The 12,490-nt window shown below is 36.3% G+C and overlaps 1 protein-coding gene across 2 annotated transcripts in view; it reads left to right on the top strand.

Annotated features, from left to right (window-relative positions):
- LOC128218302 (lysine-specific histone demethylase 1A-like) overlaps positions 1–10,021 on the top strand; it is a 32,992-nt gene extending 22,971 nt beyond the window's left edge. For both annotated transcript variants that reach the window (XM_052925961.1, XM_052925954.1), the window contains 11 exons: positions 526–668; positions 935–1,025; positions 1,289–1,423; positions 1,656–1,729; positions 3,050–3,198; positions 4,976–5,071; positions 6,026–6,228; positions 6,664–6,764; positions 7,538–7,679; positions 8,904–8,985; positions 9,180–10,021. In XM_052925961.1, coding sequence (XP_052781921.1) covers positions 526–668; positions 935–1,025; positions 1,289–1,423; positions 1,656–1,729; positions 3,050–3,198; positions 4,976–5,071; positions 6,026–6,228; positions 6,664–6,764; positions 7,538–7,679; positions 8,904–8,985; positions 9,180–9,391 — 1,428 coding nt within the window. In that variant the 3' untranslated portion in view covers positions 9,392–10,021. The remainder of the gene's footprint in view (positions 1–525; positions 669–934; positions 1,026–1,288; positions 1,424–1,655; positions 1,730–3,049; positions 3,199–4,975; positions 5,072–6,025; positions 6,229–6,663; positions 6,765–7,537; positions 7,680–8,903; positions 8,986–9,179) is intronic.
- Positions 10,022–12,490: the final 2,469 nt, after the last annotated feature.

The following is a 12,490-nucleotide window of genomic DNA, read 5'->3' on the forward strand; positions in this document are numbered from 1 at the left end:
ACTGTTCTATAAAATGGTGCTAATAATAAGACAAAAAAATACCAGCAAAAATCAAGATATTTTTTTCTTGGGCTTGATCAAGGAAAAACACTGAAGTAGGAAAGATAATGCATGTAATTCCGAAACGGAGACTGTTATGTTGGAGATAGCTTTATTAAATTATTGGGAAAACTTCATGGTTTCAGATAAATTAGAGGCAACATAAAGATTTCGAATTTCGTTAAAAGAATGTTGTTTTTTCTAAGCTGAACTTTAAAAAAACTAACAATGTGTGTACAACAAAAAATTGCAAGAAAATGCACAAAGGCATGAATTCATGTGAATAAATAGGATAATACATTCAAAATAAACATTGACAAAAATTAGGAAATTTTCACTTAAGTTGAAATTTAACACTGAGATTCTTAATGAATAACACCCCTGAGATCTGTTATTAAGAACTGAAAATTAATCAAAAATAATTGGAGGCTGTCCTGGATGAGGTAAAGCCACTGAAGTAACAAACTAGGCTGTTTTCTGTCCCAGGTACCTAAGGAGAAGGATGAGATGGTGGAGAGAGAGTTTAACCGCCTTCTGGAGGCCACATCCTTCCTGTCCCACCAGATGGACTTTAACTATGTCAACGGCAAACCTGCCTCTCTAGGGTGTGCTCTGGAAGCTGTTATCAAGTAAGTGGCTTGTTGTGATTTAGTAATTGTACAACAAGAGTTATTCCTCATCTCAAAGCCACATCTTTCGAAACTGCCAAAGGTTTTATTTCTCTGCAATCAGATCTATCAGCAGTCTTACTTCACCGGTTTTTATACATTTATGCAAAATTTGCTAATTCAAAGACAGAAAATTAAAAGATTGTGCAGCTTTATCATTTTTAATTATTTATATAAAGATCTACCAGTGCCACACTGTTCATGTTCTCACACCTGTTCACTTGCAGGCTGCAGGAGAAACATGTGAAAGAGAAGCAGATAGAACACCAGAAAAACATCATAGACCTCCAGGATAAACTCAAGAAAAACCTCAATCAGGTAAACACCAACATATTTCCTCTATCCTGTTTTTAAAATTAAATAGACTTGTTTATAGTAAAAGTAAAAAATAAAGTCAGGTATCAAGCTCAAGACAGGCATATCTCTTTCCATATCTATGCGGAGTCATGACTGTTTTGCCATGAGTCCTTGATATGTGTTTTTATATGTAGTGAAGAAACCATTAGATGACATCTTATTTGGAGGTCGTTTAATGACATCTTATTTTGAGGTTGTATAGAAACTGTAATGCTTTTTTTCAGTGTTTGAGTCTGAAAGATCGCATAGAGGAGCTACACAAGCAGTGGAAGGAGGCGTCAGAGGTGAAGCCCCCACGTGACATCACCGCAGAGTTCCTCATCAAAAGCAAATTCCGGGATCTCAGAGTTGCCTGCAGGGTAAGTAGAAATGGATAAAAAGGGGGGGGGGGAGCTAGGGGTAGGAGTCAGGTTTAGGCCCTCACATGACTGCCAGTCCCTCATTAAGAGCAATTTCTGAGATCACAGGGTAGCATGCTGGGTTAGTGTATTTGGATTCTTTTTTTGGTAATGTGGGAGGGTTGCGGGCAGATATTCATTGTCGTCTAAGCTTAAGAGGTTTTTACCATTTGGCATTTTGTTTTTGTTCCAGGAGTATGACCAACTGATAGAACAGCAGAAGGAAATAGAAGAGAAGATCTCTGACCTTGAGGCCAACCCACCCAGGTATGTGTCATGTGAAAAGGTTTAAAACTGTATATCATATGGTATGTGTGTTTTTAAGTTAGTTCTGCTTTGTGTATTTTCTAATTCTAAGACTTCATTTGCCTCTTCACTGAAACACATAATGGTTGTAAATACTGTTATCTTGAATATATTCCTCGAAGCCCTATGCATTGATCCTTTTACTGTTTTCATTTTCGTATTGTTGCTTTTTACCTAACAGCCTTTATTTTGTTTCTTACTGTAGTAAAAATCTTTTTTGTCGTATTTAGCTTCTGTGTTTGATACTCCCATTACAGATTTTATTTTGGAAGGTCCCTTAATAAGACGTATGACTTTTAATCCTGACAGTTTCATTTTGTATGGTTCGCATGGTTGAACACCTGTTTTTAGAATAACACCTGTTCCACTTCAGCAAGGAGCATGGCTAAAACTGCAGCATGTGTGCATGTTTTGCTTATAATTTGCAGCTTTTGTTTATCGCTAGTTAAAAATGGATTACTTGCCATATGTTTCTGAACACCATAAGATGTATCAAAATTCTTTGTATTGATCTGTTATGACATTGTTCACATAATTCCATAAAAGATGCATTATACATGGTCAAATAAAGAACAATAATATCAAAAACATTTATTTTCGACAGAACTGCAAATTTGTTAGCTTTGACAACTCAATGCACAAGTTTGAACAAGATGAAAGTGTCTTCCAAATGTGTAATAAAATAACCTACATGAACTGTTACGTACATGAATTAAGTTCTTTTGAAGTTTTTATCTAATGTGTATGGTTTACAGTTTCCTCCTTGACATACACACACTGCAACAAAAAGGCATATCAATTCTTCAATAGTAAGACCTGAGGTATAATCGGCAGTTTTAATTTAAAAGATAATGTTCTGCAAGGCTTTCAATGATTTTATTGATGTTTTGCTTTGTTATGTCCATGATCATCCGTATAGTCAAGTCTATTAGGTCCAATATTCACAAATGTCTTGAATTGAGTTTGCAACTCAAAAATGCTTATTTTGAAATGCAACTGAAAGAATTGATTTCTTTTTAGTTCATGTTCAGCTATTAATGCTCTAGTACTAGCAATTTTACAATGAATATAAGATTTTCACTTTTTAGTACTTTTCAGGACATTTGTTAACTTTGGCCCAGGTGCGAGATGTCAACTTTTGGACAATCAATGTGGTGTAACTGCTTTGTTTCACCAAATATCACATACACCATTATAAGTTTGCTTTTTATACGAGCCACATTCCATTATACATGAGCTCCATTACATTTCTTATTTACCCCCTCCCCTTCTATTTCTCAGTGACGTTTATCTATCCTCCCGGGACCGCCAGATCCTGGACTGGCACTTTGCCAACCTGGAGTTTGCCAATGCCACGCCCCTTTCCCTGCTTTCTCTGAAACACTGGGACCAGGATGACGACTTTGAGTTCTCTGGCTCACATCTCACTGGTAGGTACTGATCACTGTTTCATATGCACATCGGTTGTGTTGTTGTTTTTAGCTCGACTATTCGAAGAATAAGGAGAGCTATCGTAGTCACCCGAGCGTTGGCGTCGGCATAACCACTTATGTTAAAGTTTGCATACCACCTCAAATGTTTTCAAAATCCATTGACATATGGCTTTGAAACTTTGCACACTTGTTCACCATCATGCCCCCAACCTGTACACAGGAAGAGGTAACTCGATCAAGCATTTTGACAAAATTATGCCTCTTTTTCTACTTAGAATTTATGTTAAAGTTTGCGTACCACCTCAAATATTTTCAAAGTCCATTGACATATGGCTTTGAAACTTTGCACACTTGTTCACCCTCATGCCCCCAACCTGTATACAAGAGGAGGTAACTCTATCAAGCATTTTGACAAAATAATGCCCCTTTTTGACTTAAAATTTACGTTTAGGTTTGCGTACCCCCTCAGATATTTTCAAAGTCCATTGACATCTGGCTTTGAAACTTAGCATGTTTGTTCACCATCATGCCCCCAACCTGCACACGGGAGGAGGTAACTCTATCAAGCAATTTGACAAAATAATGCCCCTTTTTGGACTTAAAATTTACGTTTAAGTTTGCGTACCCCCTCAGATATTTTTAAAGTCCATTGACATCTGGCTTTGAAACTTAGCATGTTTGTTCACCATCATGCTCCCAACCTGTACACAGGAGGAGGTAACTCTATCAAGCATTATGACAAAATTATGCCCCTTTTTCGACTTAGAATTTATGTTTAAGTTTGCGTACCACCTCAAATATTTTCCAATTCAATTTATGTAAATATCTCAGCACATCATGTAATGTATTGAAATCTAATCCAACAGTGATCCATGCATGTTTCGCCAAAACTTGTCAATCCATACACTGAAAAGCGGCGGAATAGTCGAGCACGCTGTCTCTGTGACAGCTCTTGTTAAGTTAGTTTAAACTTTATTTTTTTTACAATGATTGTGAAGAAAGTTACATTAACTTATAGTTAGTCACTCTCGTTGGCACGATGTGACACGAGAGTGTGGTCTTGTGTTTTGGGGGAAACTGGTGAATGTGGAGAAAACCCACTTGTCCTGCTTGGCAACCACCAACTGAACTCGCATGTGCCCAGGCCAGCAATTGAACCGCGGTTGCCTTGGTGAGATGTGAGTGCGCTGACCACTGGCTATATGCACAACTGGTTGTTAATCTAATGTATTGTCAAAGTCTTGGTTTTGCATGAAATAAAACATGACCTTTTGTTCCACTGTTGTGAAAGTGGTTGTAACAACTTTTCATTATTCATGCCGAAACTTGAGTACCCATAGGAAAACCTTTTCTGGCTCGCTGACCACCAGCATTTAGCTGGTCCACTCATATGCACTATGTTTGGAATTGATTCTCAGAATTGATTAAGCATGTTGTTGTGCTAACACATGCTTCTAGGTCAATATCATACTTCTTTATGGTCAATTTGAGCGGGTCATGACTTAAACTTGTTGGCTTTATATTTGTTTATGCCTGTGTTTCAAATTGCACAGATCATAATATAAGATCACTATTATGGTAATAATATTGCAAACTACTTTAATAATTAGCAGCTTTGGACTTCAATTGCCAAATTTTACCATATCACATAATCACATGTACATGTATAGTGGGCAGATTGCAGATTTAGGTAGGCATATATTGTTGGTTTCCGGTACACTTGGTTTTAGATTTAAGATGGCAATAAAATGAACATTTTCTTTTCCCATGGCAGTGCGTAATGGCTACTCATGTGTGCCAGTGGCTCTCTCCGAAGGCCTGGACATCAAACTGAACACAGCTGTCAGGCAGGTCCGAGTAACTACAACAGGTAAGGAATAACATACATACTTGTGAGAAGAAAAGATGTGAAGGTGATTGTCCGCCTGTTCAAAATATGGTTGGGGGAAATTTTCTGTCTCCCGCAGGTTACTGAGTACTATGATAGTGTGAGAATTTTAATTTCACTTATGTTTGTGACTCGAATATGTCCAGTAGTCTTCAGGGAACTTGTTTATTTTATGATCTAGGATCTTAAGTTGGAACTAAAGCTGTCTTAAATCTGTAGGAACATTACATGTTGATTTTTCACACCAATATCTAGCAAAATAGCGAAAATATGACACCAAGATAATTTCAACTAACTCCAAAAATGGGCCTCAGTGGCCTGCTTTCTTATAAAGATCTTAGTTTTAATGTGAAATTATCTTGGGTCATATTTCCGTTCTTTTGATACTACTTTGTAAATTATTGTAATTTAGCCGGTATAAAAGTCAAACACAGTTGATGAAATGAAAAATATAATAGTTGTTAACTGTGACATTGCAACTGATTTTTGAAAGTTACAACTAAAATTTATTTAAACTGGTTCCTGATTATCTCTGTGTTGTTGAGATTTAAGAAAAAGTGGTTACAAACTTATTAGATTTCAAGACAACTAAATATTGTGTATTAAAATGTTAAGACAAAAATTCATTTTAGCTTTTGGTTGCTTGTGATTTAAATATTATTTGATATCCTTCACCATTTTAAGAATTGAGGGCTTGGACACATTTTAACAACTTCATTTCCCAAATGATGTATGTTTGTATACATTTTGGAAGCACTTTTCAGATAAACTTCAATTAATATTCATGTTAAAATCCCTTAAAGGAATATATTAAACAACTTTTTGTTTGTTTCAGAGTAAGATTGCAGTGTTAAAGCTAAAATATATATGGCATTCTTACACTAAAACAAAAAGTTGTGAAAGTTTTTTGACTCATTGCATTTATTTGTAACCTAGGTGTTGAGGTGGTTATAAGCAATGCCAAGAACAACAGTAACCAGCAGACATTGAAGGCTGATGCAGTGTTGTGCACGCTGCCCCTGGGGGTTATGAAGGAGAGTGTACGGGGTGGGGGCATCAACAGTGTACAGTTCACCCCGCCCCTCCCGGAGTGGAAATCTGCCGCCATACAGAGGATGGGCTTCGGTAATCTCAATAAGGTGGGTGTGGCAACAGTTCTTAGAAATATTATGTGCATCTAGTACAGGCACTATAATGAAGGTACAAAATAAAATTTACTGACTTTGCAAGTTGAAGTTTAATTTTTATAAGTGATCTTACAACAGGCTTCATTATGGCTTTAAACAGAAATATTAACTTATGATTAGCCCCAACAACTTTGGTCGACATAAGAAGTTTAATTTAGCATGTTATATGATCTTTAGGTCTTCAGGGTAACATTCTGAAGGTTTATTTGATGAGTTTTCGATAATTCATTTATTCATACTTCAGCAGGTTTTCCAAGAGAGATTTCACAAATTTATTTTATTGATTTATGATTCAAAACATGCTAGACTTCATAGTTGTACATGTACTATGGGAATGCATTTGGGTGGTTTTTTTTCTTCTTAATGTATCCCACTTGATGTTTGCAGGTAGTGTTGTGTTTTGACCGTATCTTCTGGGACCCGAATGCGAACTTGTTTGGTCATGTGGGGAGCACCACCGCCAGTCGCGGAGAATTGTTCTTGTTCTGGTATGGGCTTTATGTATTCAGATCGCTGCCTCAGGAGATTTTCCCCCAGAAACCTGGGAGCAATTTTCTTACCTAGGAGAGATTTTGTACGATAACAGCATGGTTTGGTACAATGTTGCACCTAGGATTGTAGTTGCATGTCTTCTTTGCCTTTGTTACTCTGGCGGCCATTTCATTAAGAAACCTAGAAACCAATTTTCCTACTTAGGAGAGATTTTTTTCCCTTACTGCGTTGTTCGGTACAAAATCGCACTAAGGATTCATTATGAAATAGCTTCTTTGCCCTCTGGGGGCGATTTTATCTAGAAACATAGGAGCAATTTCGTACATGTTGCTGAAAATTTCACATTTGTACAAAATCAAATTTAAGATTCTCGATAAAAGCGCCTGTATCTCGGCTTTTTGTCAGCTTTAATAAAGGTTTATCTAATGAATGAATCTGTAAATTTTATTTGATGATAAAAATGAAAGTGAAAGTGAAGTGAGTATGTTTCTTCCTACTTCCAACATGGATCAGGATGTGTAACCCTTTTCATACTGAGTGTATTTCTTTTCAAGAAGAAAGGCTCTATAAATGTACATACACTGTCATGCAATTTCTTGAGCCAATCTTACAAATACTTTGATCAGTTGTCCTCAAGTTATCTTAAGGCACATTTAAATAATTTGATTGGTTAATAGTATGGTTATTATAGAATAAATTTTGACATATCATGAAACAGTTCAGTAAACTTCATTTACTTGCAATTAATTAAACCATCTCAATATTACAGGAACCTGTACAAGGCCCCAGTACTGCTGGCATTGGTAGCTGGTGAGGCTGCTGCCATTATGGAGAATGTCAGTGATGACGTCATTGTGGGCAGGTCCATCGCAGTGCTTAAGAGCATATTTGGAAACAATGCTGTACCGCAGGTAATGATCAAGTCTTTTCTGTGTACTTAATTTGTTTCGATGTTATTGGAAAGAGTTTCTGCCATTTTTCTTAACATTATTTTAATGGTTCAGCCTTATCATTAAACACCTTATATTTACACCTCAACTTCCATTCCTTAAATGAACTGCCTTTCGGCAATTGTGTTCATCAATCGATGAACGCAACATCTTCGGATATGTTCGGATCGTAATTCATTGCATAACAATATACATGAAAGCTATTGATCTTGTTATTGGTTGTATTGTGTCTGCAGGTCCCGTAAAATATAGATCAACATTTTTAAAAGTGTTAGTTTATTATATTTTAAATATAATGGTACCAGAAGTGTTTCAATTTTACGTTTTAAAGTGATTCCAAGTGGTTGATCTTTTTCCGCATTATTGTGACGTCATTTGAAAAAAAATGCTTCCGGTTATAGTCGGGTCGTTCTATTTACAGAATGGGTAAGAACGGATTACTTAAAGGTTTTCTTAAATGAAATGAATACTTTTTTTAACAATTCTTGAATGAAATAATTGAAGTATTGGTGTAAATATAAGGAATGAATTGCGGGGTTGATGTCATTATCGGGGATATGAACGCAATTGGGTTGGTCAAAGTACGCGTGGAGTCCTTCGGACTCCACACACATTGACCAACCCAATTGCGTTCATATCGGGATAATGACATCAACCCCGCAATTCATTCCTTAAATAACATCTATATTTTTAGTTTAACATAAAAATGTCTATGTATATTTATTCTTTACAAAAGTCTAATATCATTGGTATTGTGTTCATTAATCGTTGGTTTTGGGGGACGATTTTGTCCATAGTCCACAAAGCGATTCTGTAGAAAACGAGTGATTTTCAACAGTAGTACTGCACTGTTGTAAATCCTCTAGAATTCTTGATTTCCCATGTGTAAACTTTGCTTGACAACATTTTTAATTAACTCTGTTTTTGTGGCATTAGTCGCAATATTATCTGATGCAATTGTTGACATTTGACTGTTTTATGTGTATGTTATAAAATAGTAACATTTATTCAAAATTAAATGCACTTATTCTGGCATGGAAAAAATTGAGCTTTTGATGTTGCGCAATATTACTCCCTCCGTTCAAGATCTAATGCATATATTTTCATATAATTTCAATAACTTACACAACAATATAAACATATGATCCTTTAATATGAAATAATCATATGTTCATTTTACCTCAGCCCAAGGAGACCCTGGTAACAAGATGGCGGGCTGACCCGTGGGCGAGAGGTTCCTATTCATTTGTAGCTGCTGGCTCATCAGGTATTTGGTCTCCATACTTCGGAGTTCAACTTTGTAATTTTATGAAGTTAATTCTTAATTTGGTTCTTTTGAAAGTAAGTATTCAGTTACAGAAGTAAAAAATGGATTCATTTTTCTGACCATGTAGTTTCTTAATGTGCTAAATTTTCACGCTATGAAAAATTACACTTTGTCACATAATGTTTTTGTTATAGGCAATGACTATGATCTGATGGCAACCCCGATCTCTTCACAACAAGGAGCACAGCCCCGTCTGTTCTTTGCCGGGGAGCACACAATCAGAAACTACCCCGCCACTGTGCATGGGGCAATGCTTAGTGCTCTAAGGGAGTCTGGAAGAATTGCAGATCAATTCCTTGGTGCACCATACGCTCTTCCAAATAGGCAGACAACACAGGCATCTTGATTGTGACTTTTTTGATAAACTTGGTTGGAGTTAACCTTATAGAAGTATTATAGATCAGAAGAATGGGGATTGGAAATTGGTATGGGAGTATTGAAAAGAATCAACTTGAAGTTTTAGTGTTGTGTTCTAAATAGAAGGCAAATGACAAAAGGGAAAGGTGCACAATTAGAAGTTAATATTGAATATGCATCAGGTATGTGTTTATCTGTTTGACTGATGTAATATGATTCTTAAACTGTTGTTAAGATTTTATTTAAGCTCCAGCAGATGTACAAGATGACGCAAATGTTAATAATTTCTGCATACACCTGAACATCTACACATACATGTATAATATACAGCAATTACCATCAAATAAGCTCTTAGTTGTCACACATTTTTTTGCTGAAGGCCCATTATTATGGCTTAGTGTTTTAGTTCTTCAGATAAAGATTTTGTGGCAAATAACTTCACAAAAATTGATCTCTCTCATTTTAAGGCAGTAGTTCTACATAATTTGTTCATAACATAAATAAATGAATCCACTTGTGTTCACATGACAGCTTGTTTTATCTCATGTTTGTTTTTGTCTTAGTTATAGATGTATTAAATCATGGCATTTATTACTTTGAATAAATGTGTTATTTATGACTGGAGTTAGTTTAATGCTCATTTATAATCCCCTGTCCAATTGAAGGTTTTGGGAGGGGGATATTGTTCTGGCGTTGTCTGCGCGTCACATACTTTTTATCTTGAACTAGCTTGCTACGGATTGGTCAGATAATGTTCAAACTTGGTCTGAATGTCCCCCTTGATGAAATCTCGACTGCTTGCAAATGTGGGTCAGATTGGGTCAAAAGCTAGGTCAGTAGGTTAAAGCCTAGGAAAATCATTGGACAACACTAGAGACTATATTTCGGCTGATATTCATGAAGCTTGATCAAAATATTTTCGTTGATGGAACTCAACAATTAGCCATCTTGTTATCCCCTGCCCAACCTAAGGCGTTCAAAGCGAAATAATTCTTTAATGTGGCTCAGTAGGGCTAAAAAAACTAGGTCACTAGGTATAGTAAAAGAGAAACAGTCAAAAGGCACATTTTTTCTGTCCAGAACCATAAATTTGTACGGATTGGTCAGATAATGTTCAAACTTGGTCAGAATGTCCTTGATGAAATCTACAAACTTTAGCAGGGGTATAATGAACAAGAAGATATTTGCAATGCTCTGTACCCCAACTCCAGCTCCATCCAAGCGGAACTCGCTTGTTTTTAGCTCTACTGGCCAAAGGCCCTTGATAGTATAAAAAAATGCTATTGTGTAAACAATTGGTTTTGAACACGATACAGTCTTCATTTTTGATTGGATCTCAATTAAACTTGTACAGTATCTAGATATCCATTAGAGCTCGGTTCCTTTCGAAAACCAGCCAGATCCGACCATGCATGCCTAGATTATGGCCCTTGATAGTATAAAAAAATGTTATTGTGTAAACACTAGCTTGTGAATACGATACAGTCTTCAGTTTTGATTGTATCTCGATGAAACTTGTACAGTATTTAGATATCCATTAGAGCTCGGTTCCTTTCGAAAACCAGCCAGATCCGACCATGCATGCCTAGATTATGGGCCTTAGTATTAAAAAATCAGTTCGTCTGTAAACAATTGCTTGTGAACATGATACATTCTTCAGTTTGGATTGTATCTCGATGAAACTTGTACAGTATTTAGATATCCATTAAAACTTGGTTCCTTTTGAAAACCAGCCAGATCTGCCCATGCATGCCTGGATTATGGGTCTTGAAAGTATAAAAAATGCTATTTTAAGCTAAGTCTATTTTTAGCCAAGTCTACATGAGCGAAGTCTATTTTTAGCCAAGTTTACATGTAAAGTCACAATTGCTTGTGAAGGTTTGTTCAAATTATGCCCCCCCCCCCCCCCCCTGAGATTGTCCTGCAAGGGACCAGTGCGGCAAATGCAAACGACCTCGGTGACGTTGGCGGAGGCCGAGGGAAGAGTTCTCTTTTCTTTGTAAGGGACGGACTCCCCCCCCCCCCCCCCTTAAATTGGGAAATATTAAAAACCTTTTTGTCTGAAACCACTATGCAAATCCTTGCTACTTTGAACAAGGCTTTATTTAGTGGTCCACTACCATGGTTGTTCAAATAATGCCCCTTGGGTCAAAACTGGCACTGCCCTGGGTGTCACAATTTTCTTAGAGACTTATTTAAGAAATATTTTCAAAATCTTGTTTCAAACCACAAGGCCCATACCTTTGATATTTGTTGTGGAGCATCATATGATGCAATTGAAAACATTTGAAATAATGCCCCTTGGGCAAAAGCTGGCCCCACCCCTTACTTATTTATTTTTAAAGCTACAGTAATGAAATTTTGACCATGTGAACTGCTTTGCAAACAAGCATTAATGTTGTTCTTGACTGTGACCTTTGACCGACTTTTCATTTTTAAAGCTACAGAAATGAAATTTTGACGATGAGTACAGTTTTGAAAGCAAATATTTTTTACCCTCAGATTACCTTTACTTGGCACATATTAAAAAAGTTCATGCAACTAATCTGCTCACAACACTTCCTGTCCTCAGATGTTGAACGTGCGGCGTTTTCAGCTAACCCAAACACTAAAAGTGAACTATATATTTGTTGCCTATTACTCAAACGTACATGCTTTGGATTGAAAATGACCACAAGAGCCATGCCAGTAGAGCATAGGCCCTTTTGGGCCTCTTGTTTAATTATACCATGGCTAACTAGGTACACATGTTCACAATGCCAATACACTTGTATGCAGCATATTCTATAACTCAGGACATTTAAAAGAAATTGTAAATATGATGTTGTTATGGTTGAACCTGTAATTATGTCATAATGTGTTTATACCTTCTCTAAATAAAGATATTATTATTATTATTATTATTATTAAATTATATACATTTTGATGAGTTACTCCCTTTCATTGACAAACATCTGAATTTTGAATGGTTTCCGAGTAACCTTAGGTTTTCGCATGACTTGCCAATAACACCAAGGTTTATTTACTAAATTTAAATTCTTTAATTAATAAAATACCCAGACAAGATAAAAATATGGTCTTTTCAGTA

The sequence above is a fragment of the Mya arenaria genome, chromosome 2 (assembly GCF_026914265.1).
Source record: "Mya arenaria isolate MELC-2E11 chromosome 2, ASM2691426v1".
NCBI classification, from domain to species: domain Eukaryota; kingdom Metazoa; phylum Mollusca; class Bivalvia; order Myida; family Myidae; genus Mya; species Mya arenaria.